Below are 22964 nucleotides of genomic sequence, written 5' to 3'. Positions count from 1 at the left end.
TCTGCTATCAAGAGAGAGCATCCAGGAGATGGGCCTAGCCCAGAGACAAGGGCTCCTTTCAGAAAGGGGATGCTTCAGGGCAGGGAAGAAGGGGGTGTGAGAAGAAATGGTGGCATCGTGGGTGGCTGGAGGAAGATAAGCCACATCCTCCCCTTCCCAGCAGACCTGCCGATGGTGATCCTTTCTCCCCTTCTTCTTGGAATACACAGGGAGTTCTTAGAGGCCAAGGAAATGAATCTCAGCTCTGCCATTTAGCTGTGAAACTTGACCAAGTTACCTAATCTCTTGTCTTCTGATCTGTAAAATGAAGTCAGAATACTGCCTCATAGAGCACTGTGAGGCCTAAATGAAATTCCTCAAATACCTGACAGAATTGGCTCTCATTCCCTAAATATTAGTTCCCTTTTCCCCCTTCCTTGTTTCATGTAGAAAACACGGGCTTGCTGGTTTTAGGGTGTGAATGGGGGACTATTAGGATAGAGTCAGTGGTATATGTTGGTCTGGACTAAAGGATTCTAAAGAAATAAAAAGAAATGAGCAGTGGCATCATATGGCCTAGGCAATTTTCCATGTGTCTCAGACTTTATTACTTAAAATTAACATTAAAATGCTTAAGATCACAATTCTACGTCCTTGCATCAGTATAAACTCTGTGGAGGACAGTTGGCAATGCCTATCAAGATTTTATTTCTTGACCCAGTAGTTCTACTTCTGGAAATTTATCCTCCAGATATTCTCTTACTTGTGCACATCTGCAAAATCTTTGAGATAATTCTATAACAGAAAAATATGTTTAAAGCTCTTATGTATAGGAATTAGCTAAACTATGGTTTATGCATAAATGGACCATTAGAGGCTTAATAAAACAAGACCGTTGTATGCTGTTCTATATGTGCTTATGTGAAATAACTTCCAAACAAGGAACAGGAAAATATGTGTATAGTATGGTATGCATTTATTTTAAAAGGTGTGTGTGTGTCTAATAAGTCATGAGAGCAACATGGAGCAGGGAGTAGGTGGGGATTAGCTTTTCTCTATATTCTGCTTTCAACCGCTTTGAGTTTTTATCATGTCCATCTATCATCCATTTCAAAACTTAAGCACCAAGGTAGTTTTAAAAAGAGCCTTTTCCAAAGCTATAACATTTTTCTTTCCTCCAGATCACACGGTTAGAAAAAACGTGGACTGCCCTGCGGCACCAGTACACACAAACCGCCATCCTCTATGAGAAACAGCTGAAGCCTTTCAGCAAAATCCTGCATGAAGGCAGAGGTGAGCACAGGGTCAGGACGGGTGGCCTGGGGGCTACTTGGCAGTGTTGTTATCTGTTCTGGTTTGAGCAAAGCTTTTAGCAGGGCATATTATAAAGGCTCCAAGTTATCTGCAGGATTGTCAATGAGTCATCAAACCTTTATCAGATGAGAGTTGCTTGTAGGTATTCAGTTGCTAAAACAAGACATAGTGTACTAGTCACCTCATTTTGAGCTTAACTTTGTAAATTGAGGTATAATTTACATATCAGCTTCAAATGTACAACATAATGGTTCAATATTTGATTGTTGCAAAATTATCACAATAAGACCAGTTAATATCCATCGCCATACATAGATACAAATTTTTTTTTCTTCTGATGAGAACTTTCAAGATTCACTTTGCTAGCTACTTTCAAATATGCACTACAGTATTCACTACAGTCACCATGCTGTATAGCATATGTCCAGGAGTTACTTTATAACTGGAAATCTATACCTTCTGATCCCTTCAACCATTTCACTTCGCCCCTTATCTCAGGCAACCATAAGTCTGTCCTCTATATCCATGAACTCAAGGGGTGTTTCTGTTTTTCTTAGACTCAACATGTGAGTTCACATGCTATTTATTTTTTTCTGTCTGACATATTTCACTTAGCATAATACCCTCAAGTTTGTGTTGTCACAAATGGCAGGATGTATTCTTTTTAATGGCTGAATAATATTCTATTGTGTGTGTATACACACATAGGCATCTTTTAAAATTGAAGTTATAGTTGATTTATGATGTGTAAATCTAGTGTACAGCAAAATAATTGTTATATATTTAATATTTTTCATTATAGATTATTATAAGATATTGATTATAGTTCCCTATGCTGTACAAAAGGAACTGGTTGTGTAAATAAGTTCATTTGTATCATTTTTTAGATTCCATACATAAGTGATATCATGAGATATCTACCTGTCTGACTCACTTCACTCAGCATGATAATCTCTAGGTCCATCCATGTTGCTGCAAATGGCATTGTCATTTTTTCTGGCTGAGTAGTATTCCTTTATGTACATACATATACCACATCTTTCTTTATCCACTCGTCTGTTGAGTGACATTTAGGTTGCTTCCATATCTTAGCTATTGTAAATAGTGCTGCTATGAACACTGAGGTACAGGCATCTTTTCAAATTAAGGGTTTTCTCCAGATACATGCCCAAGAATAGGATTGATGGATCATATAGCAACTCTATTTTCAGTTTTTTAAGAATCTCCATGCTGTTCTCCATCGTAGCTGGACTAAGTTACATTCTCTCCAACAGTATAGGAGGGTTCCCTTTTCTCAACACTCTCTCCAGCATTTATTATTTGTGACTTTTTGATGATGGCCATTCTGACCACTGTGAAGTGATACCTCATTGTAGTTTTGATTCGCATTTCTCTGATAATTAGCAATGGTGAGCATCTATTGTCTATTGAGCATCATGTATCTGTTGGCCATCTGCCTATTTTTTCAGGGGGCTGTTTGTAACAATTTTCAAAATTAAGCCCTTGTCGGTCACATCATTTGCAAATATTTTCTCCCATCTGTTGGCTGTCTTTTCATTTTATGGTTTCCTTTGCAAAAACATGTTTAATGAGGTCCCCTTTATTTTTGCTTTTATTTTTACTACCTTGGGAGACTGATTTATGGTAACATTGCTGTGATTTATGCCAGAGAATGTTTTGCCTATATTCTTGTCTCAGAGTTTTATGGTATTGTGTCTTATATGAGTTTATTTTTGTGTATGGTGTGAACAGAAGTGGTGAATTGGCATCCTTTTATTCCTGTTCTTAGATGGAAAGTTTTTAGCTTTTCATCAAGTATGATGTTAGCTATGGGCTTGTTATATGTGGCTTCATAATGCTGTTGTACATTCCCTCTATATCCACTCTGTTGGGAGTTGTTTTTTTCCTACCATAAATAGATGTCAGATTTTGTCAAATTATTTTTCTGCATCTATTAAGATCAAATTATTTTTCTTTCATCTTATTAACACAGTATGTCATGTTGATTTGTGAATATTGAGCCATCCTTGTTTCCCCGGAATAAATCCCACTTGATCAATCCATATGATCCTTTTAATGTATTGTTGAATTCAGTTTGCAAATATTGGCCTATAATTTTCTTTTCTTGTGGCATTATAAAGGTTACAGTCCTATAGGATCCATGGGCATAAGCCCCTTTGGCCATCAGAGCTAGGCAATGTATAGTGTTCTAGAGGTAGCTGGACAAAGGTGTAAGCTCTTTTCTAGGATACATCAATGAGCTGGAGCAAGGCAGAGAGAGCACACCAAGACTGCATCATCTATCAGCTTCCGTTTGCTGAGGGCCTTCTAAGCCCTAGTTGTATGCCAAAGCAGAAGCCTGTCTTTCAGGCTAAAATTTTAATATTGGCAAATAAGCCTAATTTGCATAATATCTAGGCACCTCTCAATTGGCTGCCTCTGTACCGAGCCCTAGATCAGGTGAGTTCAAGCTTGTAAGCCCTTTAAGACCTGTTTCTCAAACAATTATAGCCTTGGGGTCTTACAGACAGGTACAGTATTGAGTTTCAAAGTTAGATGTTTTGGGGTTTGTATCTCAGGTGCTGGTCTTAAAAGTTGGGGTGCTACACGTGGGGTTCAAGCCTTTTGCTCCTAAGGTTGAAGCTCCAGGTTTTGAGTTCCCTCCCAACTGTGGGTCACTGCCCCCGGGGAGGGTTTATAGTGTGATAGTCTCCCAGCTCCTCTTACCTGCTTTGATGTGGGTCTTCTCTTATTTGCACGATGCAGTCTTTAGGATTTTTTCCAGAGGAAGTTGTTCCAAACTTAGCCATAGATTCACTGTGTCTACAAAAGGTGGTAAGCCCAGGACTCTCTTACATTGCCATCTTCAACTGGAACTCTCTGCATTTAACTTGGGGGAGCGGGGGACATGATGTGGAGAACTTTACCCCGCCCCTGTTTTTCAGAGTCCACATGTGTTCCTCCAAAGAATGTATCAGTACCACTGCTGATGCCTCTTGTGACCTTAATGGAGCGTGAGGCTGTCACTTTTGAAGGAACTGACATGTGGGAAAAAAACGATGAAAGCTGTGAGATTATGCTGAACCATCTGGCAACGGCCCGACTCATGGCGGAAGCTGCAGACAGCTACCGGATGAATGCTGAGAGGATCCTGGCAGGTAAGAGCTGATTTTGGTTAAGCTGCTCTCTACTCTGCACAGTAATTGGAATGAAGGAATGAAATCGATGCTCTCAATTAGAAAAAGACCAAGTAGGAAAGATTAAGACCTGGGAATTCCATTTCTTGTATTACTTACTCTTAATTCCTACCTGACTTAAGGATCCTGCTTCTCTCTTCTTTTGTGTCAGTGGTATAAGAAAACAGAGAAAGGGTCAAGAAAGAATTTGTCAGTTTGTTTACCATTAGTACCACTAATAATCATTATTAGAAAATGTGATGGGCCCACATGGGGAGTTGGGGTTTTACTGGACTTGTCTTTATTCTTGTTTCTTCCCAGACACACTGAGACATGAGCTCCTCTGCTCTTAGCATCAGAGGTTCCACCGTAAGCCAAGGCTCTGAGATTGAGAGAGCTTAGAGAATAGCACAAACCACAAGCACACTGATCCAAACTTGGGTTTGGATTAGTGTTAACGTGTGTCTTCAGGAGTGGGCAGCTAGGCTAAAGAAAGAGGGGGATAGAGGTGGGAAGGCCTTCCATGTAGGACTGTTGCTGAGGAAGAGCCAGTGAAGGGTTTGAAATATGAGAAGATGTTATCACATGATTAGATTTGTTTTTAGTCTGGCATCTTTGTGCAGAAAGGCTGGAGGGCTGAAGCTTGTAGGCAAACAGACCACTTAGGAAGCGAGTACAAAAATAAGGGCCTTGTCTCTTCACCACTGTATAATTTTTAAAACTCTTCAAGGACCTACAGTTTGATCCAGAAGCTTCAGAACTATATGGGGCAGGAGAGGCCTATTATTTCGACCTAAAACAAAGTTGTTAATTCAGAAACAGAATTTGGGACTAAACAACTTGCACTATGTCTGCTATAGGTATAAGCAATACATACCTGTTTCTTTTCCTCAGAAAGTTCAGCAGGATTGGCAGTATAGGACTCAGATGCTAATTATAAGAGCTTCCCTGGTGGCTCAAACAATAAAAACATATATAATTCCAGTCAGTAGATATTATTAGAATGCCTGCTTATACAAAACCAATAAGTATATTACATTAGATGTTCCCTAAGCCAATATATCAGGGTGGATTTTGAGAAAAGTATGTTTTAAGCTGTTTTACAGCAAATCACCTTAAAGGTATTTGATACTTCTCAGATGATCCTGCTACAGGTTTTCACAGCAAGTTCTTATTGCTGAAAATAACTGTGAACCCAGTAAGGGCAGAAATTTGCTCACCAACATATCCCAGTACCCTGCCCAGGATAGGGGCTCAAAGCAGATTAACTAAATGAATGGAAGTTGTCATCTGGCCTCTAGTTGTTTATCTGCCAAAGATATTTTGGCATCACATGGAAGAATGAAATAGAAGGCTTCTGTTATCCTCTCCATCACCAAGAGACTATGATTTAGATGCTGGGACTATATTTAATGACAGCGCCAACTACTCCAGCAGTAATCAAGGATGAGAAACATCTGCCTGTATGACTCAAGCTAAAGGTTTCCCCTGCTCTAATAGAGCTGACTGAGAGCATCCTTGGCCATAAGTAGAACAGCTCTCTTACACAGAAAAGAGAGTTAAGAAACGGGCCCAAACATATGATTGTTAACTGTTTCTTGACAAAGGTGGCAAGGTAATTCACTGGATAAAGTAATCTTTCAACAAATGGTGCTAGAACTATTGAATGTCATGCAGAAAAAAAATTTAATTTTAATTACCTCATAGAATACACTCAGAATATAAGAGCTAAACTGAAAAACTTCTATGAGAAAGCATAAATTCCTTGTGTCCGGCAAAATTTCTTAAGCCATAACAAGCATGAACCATAAAACACTGATAAATCAAAATTTTACATTTTGCTCTTTGAAAGACATCATTAAGGAAGTGAAAAGGCACACTACAGAGTAGAAGAAAGTATTTGGCAAACATACATCTGATAAAGGACTATTATCTAGACTATTATCTAGAATATAAAGAATTCTTACAACTCAATGAGAAGAACAAATTTGAATAGACACTATACCACAGAGGATATACAATGACAGATATCTATATGGAAAATGTTCACAGCATTAGTTATTACAGAAATATAAGATTAAACCATGGTGAGATGCCACCACCACTATCTAGAATAACAATAGAGTTCACAACTGGACTTTTCATTATGTTACTGATGAGAATATAAGACGGCATAGACATTTTGGAAAAGAGTTTGACAGTTTCTTTAAAGTAAACATATATTTACCATATGACCCAGTACTTCCACTTCCAAAGATATGAAAACAGATGTCCATGCTAAGACTTAATCACAGATGTTCACACTGTTCGTAACAGCCAAAAACTGGAAACAATCCAAATGTCTTACCACTCAGTAAACAAAATGCAGTATATCCATATAACTGAATACTACTCAGCAATAAAAAGGAATTATTAACAGGCAACAATATGGAATAATATCAAATTTCTAGAAAAGGCAAAATAGCAATGGAAAGCAGATTAATGGTGTGGGGTAGCCTCAGGGATTGACTGAGAAGAGGTACTAGGGATTTTTCTAGGGTTTTTTAAGTGTGATGTTTTTACAACTCTATAAACTGTGCAGCTAAAACAAGGGTGAATCATGACAAATTATAAAGCCTTTAAAAAAAATACTTTGAACACTCCTGCACTACTACAACCCATGGTGGCTTGTGCACACAAATTTTATTCTATCATATCTTAGTGACTTAGTTATTCTTTCTCTGAAGTTGCTCAGGTCCTTGCGGGTGGGGGGTGTTCTCCCCTTCCTTATATAGAAAGATCCTGTATTTTTCCTTGAGGGCATTTTTTAAATTCTGAGAGATGTTCATTTGATCCTACTTTAAACAAGCAAGTTTTCAGTCTATTTTTCAACACTGTTTCAAGCAGAACTGAAGTTTTTTTGGTTTTGTTTTTATTAGGTTTTCAACCAGATGAAGAAATGAGTGAAGTCTTCAAGACTGAATTCCAAATGAGATTGCTTTGGGGCAGCAAAGGTGCACAAGTCAATCAGACAGAGAGATACGAAAAATTCAATCAGATTTTAACTGCCCTCTCACGTAAATTGGAACCTCCTCCTGTAAAGCAGATGGAGTTTTGATAACTCTCCAGAGAAGCTTAGAATATAATTTCAAGCTTATCCACTTTCTCCTCTGTGAAAGCTTATCATTTGATAAAGTAACAATGTGCAAATCTATACGGCTTTTAGTATCCACAGGATATTAAACATGTAAATTGCACAGAGCACACTTATTTATGAATTGTTTAAAATTACTACTGATTTTAAAATAAATGATAATTTATTAAGGTAACTGTTGCTAGTGTTGATCAGCAAATTTAAGTGAAGACCCAGCTATATTGGCTGGTTGCTTTCTATTACTGAGGTAAATGATCATTTCAATTTTAATTCCATGTCAGATAAATGTAAATAGAAGAGTTTAGAAGCATGAAACTGAAGATATCAGTTGTATGATATTCTCTAACTAAATATGAAAAATGTAAATAGTCATATGAAAATATATCTTTTTGTGAAACAACTGTATCCAGTCTCTTTAATACTAAACAATTCATTGTAGTACAATAACTCTACCTCCTACCTTCTTGGGGCACCCTGTTCCCTTACCACCACATCCTGATAGTAAACCAAAATCAAGAGAGTGGTACAGAAAATTTAAAGTATCTGGCTTAGGGGACAGGGTGGAGTTGACACCAGAATACCTAAGTTACAACAAAAGCTCTGGTGCTTGCTAGCACCTGGACTTTGGTCAAGTTAACCCTCAAGTCCCATGTGCAGCACAGCGGCTGATATGAAGTGAGCACCAGATGCTAGTGTGTTTCATGACATTATTTCACAATAAGTAACTTTTCCTCTAGCTGATAAGTATGAGTTTTCTAGGTTTTTTACTTCCCAAAGGGGATACTTTCTAGTTTAACAGTATCTGTCTCAATTTTTTTCTATTGTAGATTCTGAATACAAGTCTTTAAAGTATCAATAATAAACTTCTATCACTGCCACCAATTGTCACTTACCGATCTGCTTTTTCTTCCTGTCTTCTAAATAATATGGGGATCACAGAAAATAGTTTTATATCCCACTTTTCTCCAATAAGTTGCGAAAATTTCTCCAGAGTGGCCTTTGAAAAAAATGATTGGTTCCAGAGGTTACACTATAATTTAACCATCAGTCTGTTATTGGTCATCTTAAATATGCCCACCAGAAGTAAGCACAAGGCTCTCATGTGGTCTATTTAATAAAATGGAAATATTAGTTTCAAATCCTGGACTTTCTATTCTCATTAATGCGGCCGAGAATCATGAAGCCCTTCTTCCAGTTTTTAAAAGCCATCATTTTTTTTTCCTGAAAACACCAAAGAACACTTCTACTTCTGGTGGTATGGGGGTTCAGATGCTCTTAGAAATTCGTCTAACTAAAGTTTCATAAACATACCTTTTTTTTTTTTTCCTATGGCAATGTATGGCTTAAAGCTGCAAAGAAGCTAGTAATTTGACTTTTTTTCAGAACATAATTCTATATTTCCTAAGTCTGTAGAACTGCTCTGAAGCCTATCTTTCATGTAGTTGTAAAGTCTAAGCTCTCCATTTCCTTCTCAGAACCCCATAGTGACATCCATCAATGAATTGATCAAGGCCAAGTTTACCATCACACCTGAGTATCCACTCTTGGCTGTACCACAGCAACCAACCACTCCAGTCCCCTACCACCACTCCTCTGACTGATGCACTCAGGACCGGGCCTAGAAGTCAATACAGTCAGCCAACTAGTGCTGACCAAGAACCACCTTCATGCCAAGCACGAGGCAAGGGACAAAAGGACATGGATGAACAATGCTAGACATATTTTCTTTTTCTTTTTGTGTGTGTGTGTGTGGAATATCATTTTATTTATTTTTTAATTTTTATTGGACGTTAATTATTTTACAATATTATATTGGTTGGTTTTGCCATACATTGACATGAATCCACCCCGGGTGTACCTGAGTTCCCCTTCCCGAACCCACCTCCCTCCTCCCCTTATCCTCCCTCTGGGTCATCCCCACATACCAGCCCCAAGCATCCTGTAACATGCATCGACCCTGAACTGGCGATTCATTTCACATAATATACATGTTTCAATGCCATTCTCCCAAACCATCCCACCCTCCCCCTCTCCCACAGAGTCCCAAAGACTGTTCTATACATCTGTGTCTCTTTTGCTGTCTCATATACAGGGTTATCATTTGCATTGTTCTAAATTCCATATATATGCGTTAGTATATTGGTGTTTTTCTTTCTGGCTTACTTCACTCTGTATAATAGGCATAGTTTCATCCACCTCATTAGAACTGGTTCAAATGCATTCTTTTTAATGGCTGAGTAATACTCCATTGTGTATATGTACCAAAGCTTTCTTATCCATTCGTCTGCAGATGGACATCTAGGTTGCTTCCATGTCCTGGCTATTATAAACAGTGCTGCAGTGAACATTGGAGTACATGTGTCTCTTTCAATTCTGGTTTCCTCGGTGTGTACGCCCAGGAGTGCAATTGCTGGATCATATGGCAGTTCTATTTCCAGTTTTTTGAGGCATCTCCACACTGTTCTCCGTAGTGGCTGTACTAGTTTGCATTCCTACCAACAGTGTAAGAGGGTTCCCTTTTCTCCACACCCTCTCCAGCATTTACTGCATGTAGACTTTTGGATAGCAGCCATTCTGACTGGTGTGAAATGGTATCTCATTGTGGTTTTGATTTGCATTTCTCTGATTATGAGGGATGTTGAGCATTTTTTCATGTGTTTGTTAGCCATCTTTATGTCTTCTTTGGAGAAATGTCTGTTTAGTTCTTTGGCCCATTTTTTGATTGGGTCGTTTATTTTTCTGGAATTTAGCTGCAGGAGCTGCTTGTATATTTTGGAGATTAATCCTTTATCAGTTGCTTCATTTGCTATTATTTTCTCCCATTCTGAAGGCTGTCTTTTCACCTTGCTTATAGTTTCCTTTGCTGTGCAGAAGCTTTTGATTTTAATTAGGTCCCACTTGTTTATTTTTGCTTTTATTTCCAATATTCTGGGAGGTGGGTCTTGGAGGATCCTGCTGTGATTTATATCAGAGAGTGTTTTGCCTACATTCTCCTCTAGGAGTTTTATAGTTTCTGGTCTTACATTTAGCTCTCTAATCCATTTTGAGTTTATTTTGGTGTATGGTGTTAGGAAGTGTTCTAATTTTATTCTTTTACAAGTGGCTGACCAGTTTTCCCAGCACCACTTGTTAAAGAGACTGTCTTTTCTCCATTTTATATTCTTGCCTCCTTTGTCAAAGATAAGGTGTCCATTGGTGCGTAGATTTATCTCTGGGCTTTCTATTTTGTTCCACTGATCTATATTTCTGTCTTTATGCCAGTACCATACTGTCTTGATGACTGTGGCTTTGTAGTAGAGCCTGAAGTCCGGCAGGTTAATTCCCCCAGTTCCATTCTTCTTCCTCAAGATTGCTTTGACTATTCGAGGTTTTTTGTATATCCATACAAATTGTGAGATTATTTGTTCTAGCTCTGTGAAAAATATCATTGGTAGCTTGATAGGGATTGCATTGAATGTATAAATTACTTTGGGTAGTATACTCATTTTTACAATGTTTATTCTTCCAATCCACAAACACGGTATATTTCTCCATCTATCAGTATCCTCTTTGATTACTTTCATCAGTGTTTTATAGTTTTCTGTGTACGTCTTTTGTTTTGTTTCCTTAGGTAGATATATTCCTAAGTATTTAATTCTTTTCGTTGCAACAGTGAATAGAATAGTTTCTTTTTTTTTTTTTTGTCAATACATAAATTTTTTTTTTGTATAGCTTTATTTCATACATGGGTGACTATTGATCATTCAGGTGTTTTTTTTTTAATTTTATTTTTTTATTTTTTTTTTTATTTATGGGTTTTCTGATTTTATTTATTTTTTTATTTTACAATATTGGTTGGTTTTGCCATACATTGACATGAATTAGTTTCCTTAATTTCTCTATTTTCTCATTATTAGTGTTTAGGAATGCAAGTGATTTCTGTGTGTTGATTTTATATCCTGCTACTTTACTGTATTCATTGATTAGCTCTAGTAGTTTTCCGGTAGAGTCTTTAGGGTTTTCTGTGTAGAGGATCATGTCATCAGCGAACAGTGAAAGTTTTACTTCTTCTTTTCCAGTTTGTATTCCTTTTATGTCTTTTTCTGGTCTGATTGCTGTAGCCAAAACTTCCACAACTATGTTGAATAGTAGTGGTGAAAGTGGGCACCCTTGTCTTGTTCCTGACTTTAGGGGAAATGCTTTTAGTTTTTCACCGTTGAGGATAATGTTTGCTGTGGGTTTGTCATATATAGCTTTTATTGTGTTGAGGTATGTCCCTTCTATTCCCACTTTCTGGAGGGTTTTTATCATAAATGGATGTTGAATTTTGTCGAAGGCTTTCTCTGCATCTATTGAGATAATCATATGATTTTTATTTTTCAGTTTGTTAATGTGTATTACGTTGATTGATTTGCGGATATTGAAGAATCCTTGCATTCCTGGGATAAAGCCCACTTGGTCATGATGTATGATCTTCTTAATGTGTTGTTGGATTCTGATTGCTAGAATTTTGTTAAGGATTTTTGCATCTATGTTCATCAGTGATATTGGCCTGTAGTTTTCTTTTTTTGTGGGATCTTTACCAGGTTTTGGGATTAGGGTGATGGTGGCCTCATAGAATGAGTTTGGAAGTTTCCCTTCCTCAGCAATTTTCTGGAAGAGTTTGAGTAGAATAGGTGTTAGCTCTTCTCTAAATTTTTGGTAGAATTCAGCTGTGAAGCCGTCTGGACCTGGGCTTTTGTTTGCTGGAAGATTTCTGATTACAGACTCTAGTTCCGTGCTTGTGATGGGTCTGGTCAGATTTTCTATTTCTTCCTGGTTCAGTTTTGGAAAGGTGTACTTTTCTAGGAATTTGTCCATTTCTTCCGGGTTATTCATTTTATTGCCATATAATTGCTGATAGTATTCTCTAATAATCCTTTGTATTTCTGTGTTGTTGGTTGTGATCTCTCCATTTTCATTTCTAATTTTATTGATTTGGTCCTTCTCCCTTTGTTTTTTGATGAGTCTGGCTAGTGGTTTGTCAATTTTATTTACCTTCTCAAAGAACCAGCTTTTGGCTTTGTTGATTTTTGCTATGGTCTCTTTTGTTTCTTTTGCATTTATTTCTGCCCTAATTTTTATGATTTCTTTCCTTCTACTAACCCTGGAGTTCTTCATTTCTTCCTTTTCTAATTTCTTTAGATGTAGAGTTAGGTTATTTAGTTGACTTCTTTCTTGTTTCTTGAGGTGTGCCTGTATTGCTATGAACTTCCCCCTTAGCACTGCTTTTACAGTGTCCCAGAGGTTTTGGGTTGTTGTGTTTTCATTTTCATTCATTTCTATGCATATTTTTATTTTTCTTTTGATTTCTTCTATGATTTGTTCATTATTCAGCAGCGTGTTGTTCAGCCTCCATAGGTTGGCATTTTTAATTGTTTTTCTCCTGTAATTGAGATCTAATCTTACTGCATTGTGGTCAGAAAAGATGCTTGGAATGATTTCAGTTTTTTTGAATTTATCAAGGCTAGATTTATGGCCCAGGATGTGATCTATCCTGGAAAAGTTTCCGTGTGTGCTTGAGAAAAAGGTGAAATTCATTCTTTTGGGGTGAAATGTCCTATAGATATCTATTAGGTCTAACTGGTCTATTGTATCATTTAAAGTTTGTGTTTTCTTGTTAATTTTCTGTTTAGTTGATCTATCCATAGATGTAAGCGGGGTATTAAAATCTCCCACTATTATTGCATTGTTGTTAATTTCCCCTTTCATACTTGTTAGTAATTGTCTTACATATTGCAGTGCTCCTATGTTGGATGCATAAATATTTATAATTATTATATCTTCTTCTTGGATTGATCCTTTGATCATTATGTAGTTTCCTTCTTTGTCTCTTTCACAGCCTTTGTTTTAAAGTCTATTTTTTTCTGATATGAGTATTGCTATTCCTGCTTTCTTTTGGTCTCTATTTGCATGGAATATCTTTTTCCAGCCCTTCACTTTCAGCTTGTATGTGTCCCTCGTTTTGAGGTGGGTCTCTTGTAGACAATATATATGGGGGTCTTGTTTTTGTATTCATTCAGCCAGCCTTTGTCTTTTGATTGGGGCATTTAACCCATTTACGTTTAAGGTAATTATTGATAAGTATGATCCCGTTGCCATTTTCTTTATTGCTTTGGGTTCAAGTTTATACACCCTTTCTGTGTTTCCTGTCTAGAGAAGATCCTTTAGCATTTGTTGGAGAGCTGGTTTGGTGATGCTGAATTCTCTCAGCTTTTGCTTGTCTGTAAAGCTTTTGATTTCTCCTTCATATTTGAATGAGACCCTTGCTGGGTACAGTAATCTGGGCTGTAGGTTATTTTCTTTCATCACTTTAAGTATGTGTTGCCGTTCCCTCCTGGCCTAAAGAGTTTCTGTTGAAAGATCAGCTGTTATCCTTATGGGAATCCCCTTGTGTGTTATTTGCTGCTTTTCCCTTGCTGCTTTTAATAGTTGTTCTTTGTGTTTGATCTTTGTTAATTTGATTAATATGTGTCTTGGAGTATTTCGCCTTGGGTTTATCCTGTTGGGGACTCTCTGGGTTTCTTGGACTTGGGTGATTATTTCCTTCCCCATTTTAGGGAAGTTTTCAACTATTATCTCCTCACATATTCTCTCATGGTCTTTCTTTTTGTCTTCTTTTTCTGGGACTCCTATGATTCGAATGTTGGAGCGTTTAACATTGTCCCAGAGGTCTCTAATATTGTCCTGATTTCTTTTAATTCGTTTTTCTTTTTTCCTCTCTGTTTCATTTATTTCTACAATTCTATCTTCTAGCTCGCTTATCCTATCTTCTGCCTCTGTTATTCTACTGTTTGTTCCCTCCAGAGTGTTTCTGATCTCATCTCTGTTGCATTATTCATTGTATATTGACTCTTTTTTATTTCCTCTAAGTCCTTATTAAACCTTTCTTCCATCTTCGCAATCGTTTTCTCCAGGTTATTTATCTGTAATTCCATTATGCTTTCAAGATGAATCATTTTCACCATCAAAATTAGAAATTCTTTATCGGATAGATTCCCTATATCTTCCTTTTTTGTTTGTGTTGGTGGGCATTTATCCTGTTCCTTTACTTGCTGGGTATTTCTCTACCTCTTCATCTTGCTTATATTGCTTTGCTTGGGGTGGCCTTTCCCTCTTCTGGCAATTTGTGGAGTTCTCTTTATTATGTAGTTTCCTCACTGTGTGTGGGGTTGGACGGGTGACTTGTCAAGGTTCCCTGGTTAGGGAAGCTTGTGTCGGTGTTCTGGTGGGTGGAGCTGGATTTCTTCTCTCTGGAGTGCAATGAAGTGTCCAGTAATGTGTTATGAGATGTCCGTAGGTTTGGAGTGACTTTCGGCAGCCTGTATATTGAAGTTCAGGGCTATTTTCCTGTGTTGCTAGAGAATTTGTGTGTATGTCTTGCTCTGGAACTTGTTGAACCTTGGGTAGTGCTTGGTTTTAGTGTAGGTATGGAGGCATTTGATGACCTCCTATCGATTAATGTTCCCTGGAGTCAGGAGTTCTCAGGTGTTCTCAGGATTCAGGCTTAAGCCTCTTGCCTCTGGTTTTTGGTCTTATTCTTGGAGTAGTCTCTAGACTTCTCTGTCATTTCCAAGGTGGTTCCCTCTGTTTTAGCTTCTGTTTGCTGGTCTCTTCAGTGTCTAATTATTTCCGCCCTGACACTAGGGGGCGGGTGGACACTTTCTGAGGCTCAGTTGTTCAGTCCTGTTCTGGGAAGGGAGGAACGCTGCAGACAAATATCTCTGGCGTCTGTGGGGAGTGCTCGCAGCGTCTCGGCCACACTGGGTTTGCCCCCGCTCACAGCGCGTGTGTTGTCCCAGTCTACACTGCGCAGGCTCTAGGTTGCTCTGCCGGCAACTGTCTGAGGCCAGCACTGGGTTGTATGCACGTCCCAGGTCTGAGCGGCTCAAGTTCAGTTTCTCGGGTACTCCACAAAGGCGCAGACTTGGTTGGGCCTGCGTTTTATGTCTTTCCTGATCCAAGCAGCTCAGGTGACCAGGTGTTTGGCGAGCACGGTTGCTGCGACTTATCGCCTCCCCAGTCCCTGCCACTCGGTTTTCTGGGTGTACAAACGGCGCACCTTCTCAGGTGGATATTGACCGGCCCAAGCCCAAGAAGTCTTGATTAGCAACAAGCCTGCCTGCAGTTGCCCCTTCCGGCTCTGGCTGACCTCCCTGCCTGTCTCGGCGGGGGATGGGGGATGGGCGAACCACAGCCGGCTTGCTCTGCTCAGCCCTTTGTTCTGTGAGCGGGACTGGCGGAGTCTTCTGTTAGAGCTTTCCGCCTTTTCGTGGAGAAGCTATCCCAGTCTGCTTTGCTATCCCCTGTTAGTTCTCTCAGATTGTTCCTGCGGCATTCAAGCCCAGTCCTCTCTCTAAGCAGTTCAACCAGCTCCTCCCTGCCCAGCCCCCGCTTGCTAATGGCTATACAGCCATCTGCGCAGCTTCTCCGCTGGGAGTTACCATTTGGCGGGTAATCTGTTGGTTTTAATTATTTCTTTTTCCTCCTGGTTATGTGGCCCTCTGAGGTTCCAAGGCTCGCCACAGACTCGTCAGTGAGAGTGTTTCCTGGTGTTTGGAAACTTCTCTCTTTTTAAAGCCTCCCTTCCCGGGATGGAGCTCCGTCCTTACCTCTTTTGTCTTTTTATCTTTTGTTTTTTTCTACCTTCTTTCGAAGACAATGGGCTGCTTTTCTGGGTGCCTGATGTCCTCTGCAAGCCTTCAGAAGTTGTTTTGTGGACTTTACTCCGCGTTCAAATGTTCTTTTGATGTATTTGTGGGGGAGAGAGTGGTCCCTCTGTCCTATTCCTCCGCCATCTTGTTCCTTCCCTAAACATATCTTTTAATGCACTGTTAAGCTTCCCTTGTGGCTCAGCTGGTAAAGAATCCACCTGCAATGTCGGAGACCCAGGTTCAATCCCTGGGCTGGGAAGATCTCCTGGTGAAGGGAAAGGCTACCCACTCCAGTATTCTGGCCAGGAGAATTCCATGGACTACAGACCATGGGGTCACAAAGAGTTGGACACAAATGACCAATTTTCACTTTCACTTCACTTTCAAGTTTGACAGAATGAAAAGGGAAGTTGTTAGAGCTTAAAATGATCCAGGGTTCATTAGACAACTTGTGACTGTCATTACTGTTTACATTCTGCACTCAGGTTTTTGTTCCAACCCTATGTATATTATAAATGTACAAATTTTCAAAAAGGACACAAAGTGCAATTTTGAGTGAAGAATTTTCAGTGAATCTTATGCAGATACAGATACTTTCTCTGATTGGCTGAGCAACATATAGTGTCACAGATGACAGTTCTTCAGAATATAGTTCTGATTCAGACGATGTTGAGTATTAGACCAACGAAGACAAAAAACTTTAGTGACTAATTCTGATACAGAAAGTGAAAATGAAACTCACGGTGCTGGAGAATGCTCCTTTGCTTCTGCAGAAGAGTGGACAGCAAACATTTCATGAAAATTAGGCTTTATAGGTATAACTACTGCATGTAATAACCTGCAAAGTGTTAGTGAAATAATTAATTATTGGCTGGGCCAAAATAAAACTCGCCAGCCATAGGCATTCATTTCTGCAAAAATCCCCTGGTCAATAATGAGTTAAATTACAGTAATCAAAAAACTGTCATTAAAAATTTGATATATGACAGGAGCATAACACTGCCAATCAGTGGGGGAAAGGATGAGTCTTTAAATAAATAATTCTTGAACAATTGGTGAAGCTAATGAAAGGTAGAGGAGATGGTTCCTTACCTCATATTATATGCTGAAATAAAATCTAGATGAATTAAGGTCCCATATGTGAAACGCAAAACCGTAACACTCTTAGAAGAAAACACTGGAGAATATCTTTTTTACTTTGAATCAAGGAAGAATTTCTTAAAACTAGATAGGAAAGCATTAAATAGGGAAAGATCAACCTTGATAGTATATTAAAAAGCAGAGACATTACTTTGCCAACCAAGGTCCGTCTAGTCAAGGCAATGGTTTTTCCCGTGGTCATGTATGGATGTGAGAGTTGGACTGTGAAGAAGGCTGATCGCCGAAGAATCGATGCTTTTGAACTGTGGTGTTGGAGAAGACTCTTGAGAGTCCCTTATACTGCAAGGAGATCCAACCAGTCCATTCTAAAGGAGATCAATCCTGGATGTTCATTGGAGGGACTGATGCTAAAGCTGAAACTGCAATACTTTGGCCACCTCATGCGACGAGTTGACTCACTGGAAAAGACTCTGATGCTGGGAAAGGTTGGGGGCGGGAGGAGAAGGGGACGACGGAGAATGAGATGGCTGGATGGCATCACCGACTCTGTGGACATGAGTTTGAGTGTACTCCGGGAGTTGGTGATGGACAGGGAGGCCTGGCGTGCTGTGATTCATGGGGTCGCGGAGAGTCGGACACGACTGAGCGACTGAACTGAACTGAACTGAACATTAAAATGAACTTCCATTCATCAAAAGATAATCCTAGATTGAAAAAACTGAAAGATATCAGCAGCACATAAAGATAACAAAGTATTAGTATGGCAGGTAACCTCCAGGATGGCCCCAGACCTTCCCTGCCACCTGGTGTTCACACCCTTGTGTCGTCCCCTCCCACATATACCAGTGCTGGTTTGCATCACCAAGAAATGGTATTCGCATCTGAGATTAGGCTATAAAAGATTGCCAATACCATATTGAATTCTTCTCCTTTGGATCACTCACTAAAGAAAGCAAGATGCCACACAGTGATGAACATCCCTATGAAGAGGTCCAAATGGCAAGGATCATGTGAATGATCTTGGAAGTGGACTTTCCAGTCCAGTCTGAGTCAAAGCCTTGAGATGACTGCAACCCTGGTCAGAACACCCATGAATAAATACAGAAACCAACCTAAGATAAAAATGGGCAAAAGATATAAAGACGCTTTTCACAGAAGAGGAAACACAATGGTAAATATGATATGATTGTCAACATTATCAATAATTAAGAAAAAGCAAGACTATAGTAAATATAGTAAAATGCTATTTTACATCCATTGAACTGTAAAAAAAAAAAAAAATTGAAGTTTTACTCCTAAATTCTTGGTGATGATATGGAAAATAAATAACCCTTATACATTAACTTGTAGGTCTGTAAAAATGTTACAATCACTTCAAGGGGAAAATATGGCATTACCTTTTTAAATTAAAAGAAATATAACCCATAACTTAGCAATTCCAGTCCTAGCCATAGATCTTAGAGACATATTAGTAAACATGCACATGGATGTACATAAGAGCACTGTTTATTCTAGCAAATTCAGTAAATAGACCAAATATCCATCAACAGGAGAGCACATAAATTCTGTATACTTATATAATGGAATACTATACACAGGAGATCCAACCAGTCCATTCTAAAGATCAATCCTGGGTGTTCATTAGAAGGACTGATGCTAAAGCTGAAACTGCAATACTTTGGCCACCTCATGCAACGAGTTGACTCACTGGAAAAGACTCTGATGCTGGGAAAGGTTGGGGGCGGGAAGAGAAGGGGACGATAGAGAATGAGATGGCTGGATGGCATCACCGACTCGATGGACATGAGTTTGAGTGAACTCCGGGAGTTGGTGATGGACAGGGAGGCCTGGCGTGCTGTGATTCATGGGGTTGCAGAGAGTCGGATGCGACTGAGCGACTGAACTGAACTGATACACAATAAAATGAACTATGCCTAAATATGGATAAATCTATTAAGTGGAAAAAGCAACTCTCAGAAGATACCATGCAGGGGCTTCCCTGGTGACTCAGTGGTAAAGAATTCACCTGCCAATGCAGGAGACACGGCTTCGATACCTGGTCTGGAAAGATCCCACGTATCGTGGAGCAACTAAGTCCATGGGCCACAACTACTGAGCCTGCACTCTAGAGTGCAGTAACTGCAACTATTGAGCCCAGGTGCCACAATTACTAAAGCCCGTGTGCCCGAGAATCTCTGCTCCATAAGAGAAACCACCACAATGAGAAGCCCATGCACTTCAATGAAGAGCAGACCCCTCTCTGCAACTAGAAAAATGCCCACATAGCAATGAAGACCCAGCAAAGCCAAATAAGTATAAATAGAAGATACTATGCAATATTCAAAATATTTAACAAGTGGGATGTTAATACATAAATCACGTATGAACTAATGAATTAATGTACAAATCAATGTGCAAATCAACTAAAATAATCCCCTTTACTATTTAAATATACATAAGTTTATCAAGCAATGAAAGTGGTAAAAATCACTCATCAATCACTAACAATTTCCATAAAGTAATTAAAGTTGGGTTGGTATAACTCTGTTGACTACCACCAACTAAATAATGCCTCCATGATTTAACACAGGGCTGGAAACTCTTCCAATGACTTCCCCTTCCAGTTGCTAGTTATTAATTTACTAATGTGCTATCTGGCACCCAAAGACAGTAGACACGCAGCTGATCCCCATCTCACCTCACTGGTTAGAACAGTACCATTTGGATGCAGGCTGTATGCCAAGAGTCACTGGCAGAAGCTCCCAGTTAGAAGAAAGACAGCACAAAAGATGAGGGAGAGGGAGCAAGTTGTGTGGGGACTGATGAAGCTGGCTACCAGAACTGGGAACTTGTACTCTGTCTGTCTGAGATGAGCCAAGGAAGCAGTTGTGCTGTCACTTACCATATTCTTCTGGGTTTTGAAATAGAGGCTGGTAGATTCCCTCTCCTCACCCCTCTTTAATGACCAAGGCAGGCTACCCTCCACCACAGCATAAGATGCCAAATAAAATGCTAAAAAAAAAAAAAAAAAAAATCTAAAGGGCCATTGTTGTTGCTTAGTCATTAAGTGGTGTCTGACTCTTTGTGACCCCCCATGGACTGCAGCCTTCCAGGCTCTTCTGTCCTCCACTAACTCCCAGAGTTTGCTCAAATGCACGTCCACTGAGTGGTGAAAGGGCCGTTTCTGCACCACAGGAGGCTCTGCCCCCAAACACCAGTGTCTACCCACACTCCCTTCCAGTCTCCCCAGCTGCTACCAGATCTTCGATATGTCTCCTCCCCTTGAGCAGGAGGAGGCATTTCTTTGAAGGATGAACAGAGGAGGTCTCCTCAGCTGAGCTGTCCAGGGTCCTCTCCCACTCAAGGGGCTTATGAAACCAAGAAGATTCCCCAACACCTGAAATAACATATATCTATAGTAACACCTTCAACTCTGTCTCCAGTACTCAAGCCAGAAATGCATCACAGAGTGTCATGCGGTTTCTGAAATAAACCACATGTAGTGAAACTTACAAGATTAACAAGTTTTACTACTTTTCAGAATTATTTTTTACCAACCAGTAAGGAAATACTTCTTCCAGCCCAGCATTCCTCATGATGTACTCTGCATATAAGTTAAATAAGCAAGGTGACAATATACAGCCTTGACGTACTCCTTTTCCTATTTGGAACCAGTCTGTTGTTCCATGTCCAGTTCTAAATGTTGCTTCCTGACCTGCATACAGGTTTCTCAAGTGGCAGGTCAGGTGGTCTGGTATTCCCATCTCTTTCAGAATTTTCCAGAGTTTATTATGATCCACACAATCAAAGGCTTTGGCATAGTCAATAAAGCAGAAATAGATGTTTTTCTGGAACTCTCTTGCTTTCTCCATGATCCAGTGGATGTTGGCAATTTGATCTCTGGTTCTGACCACCTCATACGACGAGTTGACTCACTGGAAAAGACTCTGATGCTAGGAGGGATTGGGGGTGGGAGGAGACGGGGACGACAGAGAATGAGATGGCTGGATGGCATCACCGACTCGATGGACATGAGTTTGAGTGAACTCTGGGAGTTGGTGATGGACAGGGAGGCCTGGCATGCTGTGATTCATGGGGTAGCAAAGAGTTGAACACGACTGAGCGACTGAACTGAAGGAAATACTTCTACAGCATTAACTGCAGCTATTTCAGTGTGCCCTGGCTGCATATGAGCCGTGCTCATAACAGAGTATGACACCATCTTTACAGAGCTCAAAAACATGGAAAGCTCATCAGGTTTAGAAATGAAAAAAACACCCATGTGGTAAAGTGAATAAAACAAGAAACATAAAACTCAGGATAGTAGTTATCTTTGAAGAGGATGGAAATGGTAATTTTCTATTTCTTGGGTTGACAGATTTATGTTTATTTTATGATGGTTCTTATGTCCTCAGAGTTGACATTTTGTGTTTACCAAATCAGCTCACTGCAAGCTCCCATTCTCTACAATACTACCATTACAATCTTATAAAAATGAGTAAGAAATCTTGTTAATTACTGAAATTGTGCTGAAATCAGGACAATTAATGTCTATAGAATTTCCCATTTATATCTAAAGGAAGAAATGAGGCTACCGAAACGTAACTTATTCTTAGGCCCCAGGTCAAGTGCCCATTTTCTCTTAAATGCTGACAAAAATTATCCAGTACTTTTAAGAGTTGTCAAAGTTCACAGAATTTACTCTTAAAAATTTGCATTTCTTAATGGTCAGAAGACCTAGACACTTCTCCAAAGACATTCAGATGGGCAACTGGCACATGAAAAAATGCTCAACATAACTAATTATTAAATGCATATCAAAACTACAATGAAGTACCACCTCACACCTGTCAGAATGATCATTTTTTTTTTTAATCTACAAATAACAAATGCTGGAGAGGTAGAGAGAAAAGGGAACCCTCCAACATTGTTGGTGGGAACATAAACTGGTACAGCCACTATGGAGAACAGTATGGTAGTTCCTCAATAAACTAGAGTTGTCATTTGATTTAGCAATCCCACTCCTGGGCACATATCCACACAAAACTATTATTCAAAAAGATATATCCACCCCAATGTCCACAGCAGCACTATTCACAATAGACAAGACATAGAACCAACCTAAATATTCATCAACAGAGGAATAAAGATATAGCATATATACACAAACAGAATAATACTCAGCCGTAAAAAAGAATGAAATGATGCCATCTGCAGGAACATGGATGGACCTAGAGATTGTCATCAAGTCGGAAAGACAAATACCATGTGATATCACTTTTATGTTAATCTAAAATATGACACAAATGAACTTATCTACATAATAGAAACAGATTTAAGAGACATAGAGAACAGACTTGTGGTTGCTATGGGAGGTGGGAGGGATGGAGTGGGAGTTTGGGATTAGCAGATGCAAACTTGTAAATGCAGAATGGACAAACAAGGTCCTACTAGATTCACTATCGTGTGATACACCATAATGGAAAAGAATTTTTAAAAGAATTTGTGTGTGTTGTGTATATACAACATACAAATATATATATATATATGTCTATAACTGAATCACTTTGCTGTACAGCAGAAATTAAC

At 39.2% G+C, this 22964-nt stretch overlaps 1 protein-coding gene across 4 annotated transcripts in view; it reads left to right on the top strand.

Annotated features, from left to right (window-relative positions):
* BCAR3 (BCAR3 adaptor protein, NSP family member) overlaps nt 1-8002 on the top strand; it is a 235242-nt gene extending 227240 nt beyond the window's left edge. For all 4 annotated transcript variants that reach the window (XM_055402228.2, XM_055402227.2, XM_055402226.2 and 1 more), the window contains 3 exons: nt 1161-1272; nt 4239-4451; nt 7388-8002. In XM_055402228.2, the coding sequence (XP_055258203.1) occupies nt 1161-1272; nt 4239-4451; nt 7388-7566 (504 nt within the window). In that variant the 3' untranslated portion in view covers nt 7567-8002. The remainder of the gene's footprint in view (nt 1-1160; nt 1273-4238; nt 4452-7387) is intronic.
* The last annotated feature ends 14962 nt before the right edge of the window (nt 8003-22964 follow it).

The sequence above is a fragment of the Moschus berezovskii genome, chromosome 4 (assembly GCF_049115385.1).
Source record: "Moschus berezovskii isolate FMDL1 chromosome 4, NW_MosBer_1.0, whole genome shotgun sequence".
Classification (NCBI taxonomy): Eukaryota; Metazoa; Chordata; class Mammalia; order Artiodactyla; family Moschidae; genus Moschus; species Moschus berezovskii.
This window is presented reverse-complemented; position numbering and strand designations above follow the sequence as displayed.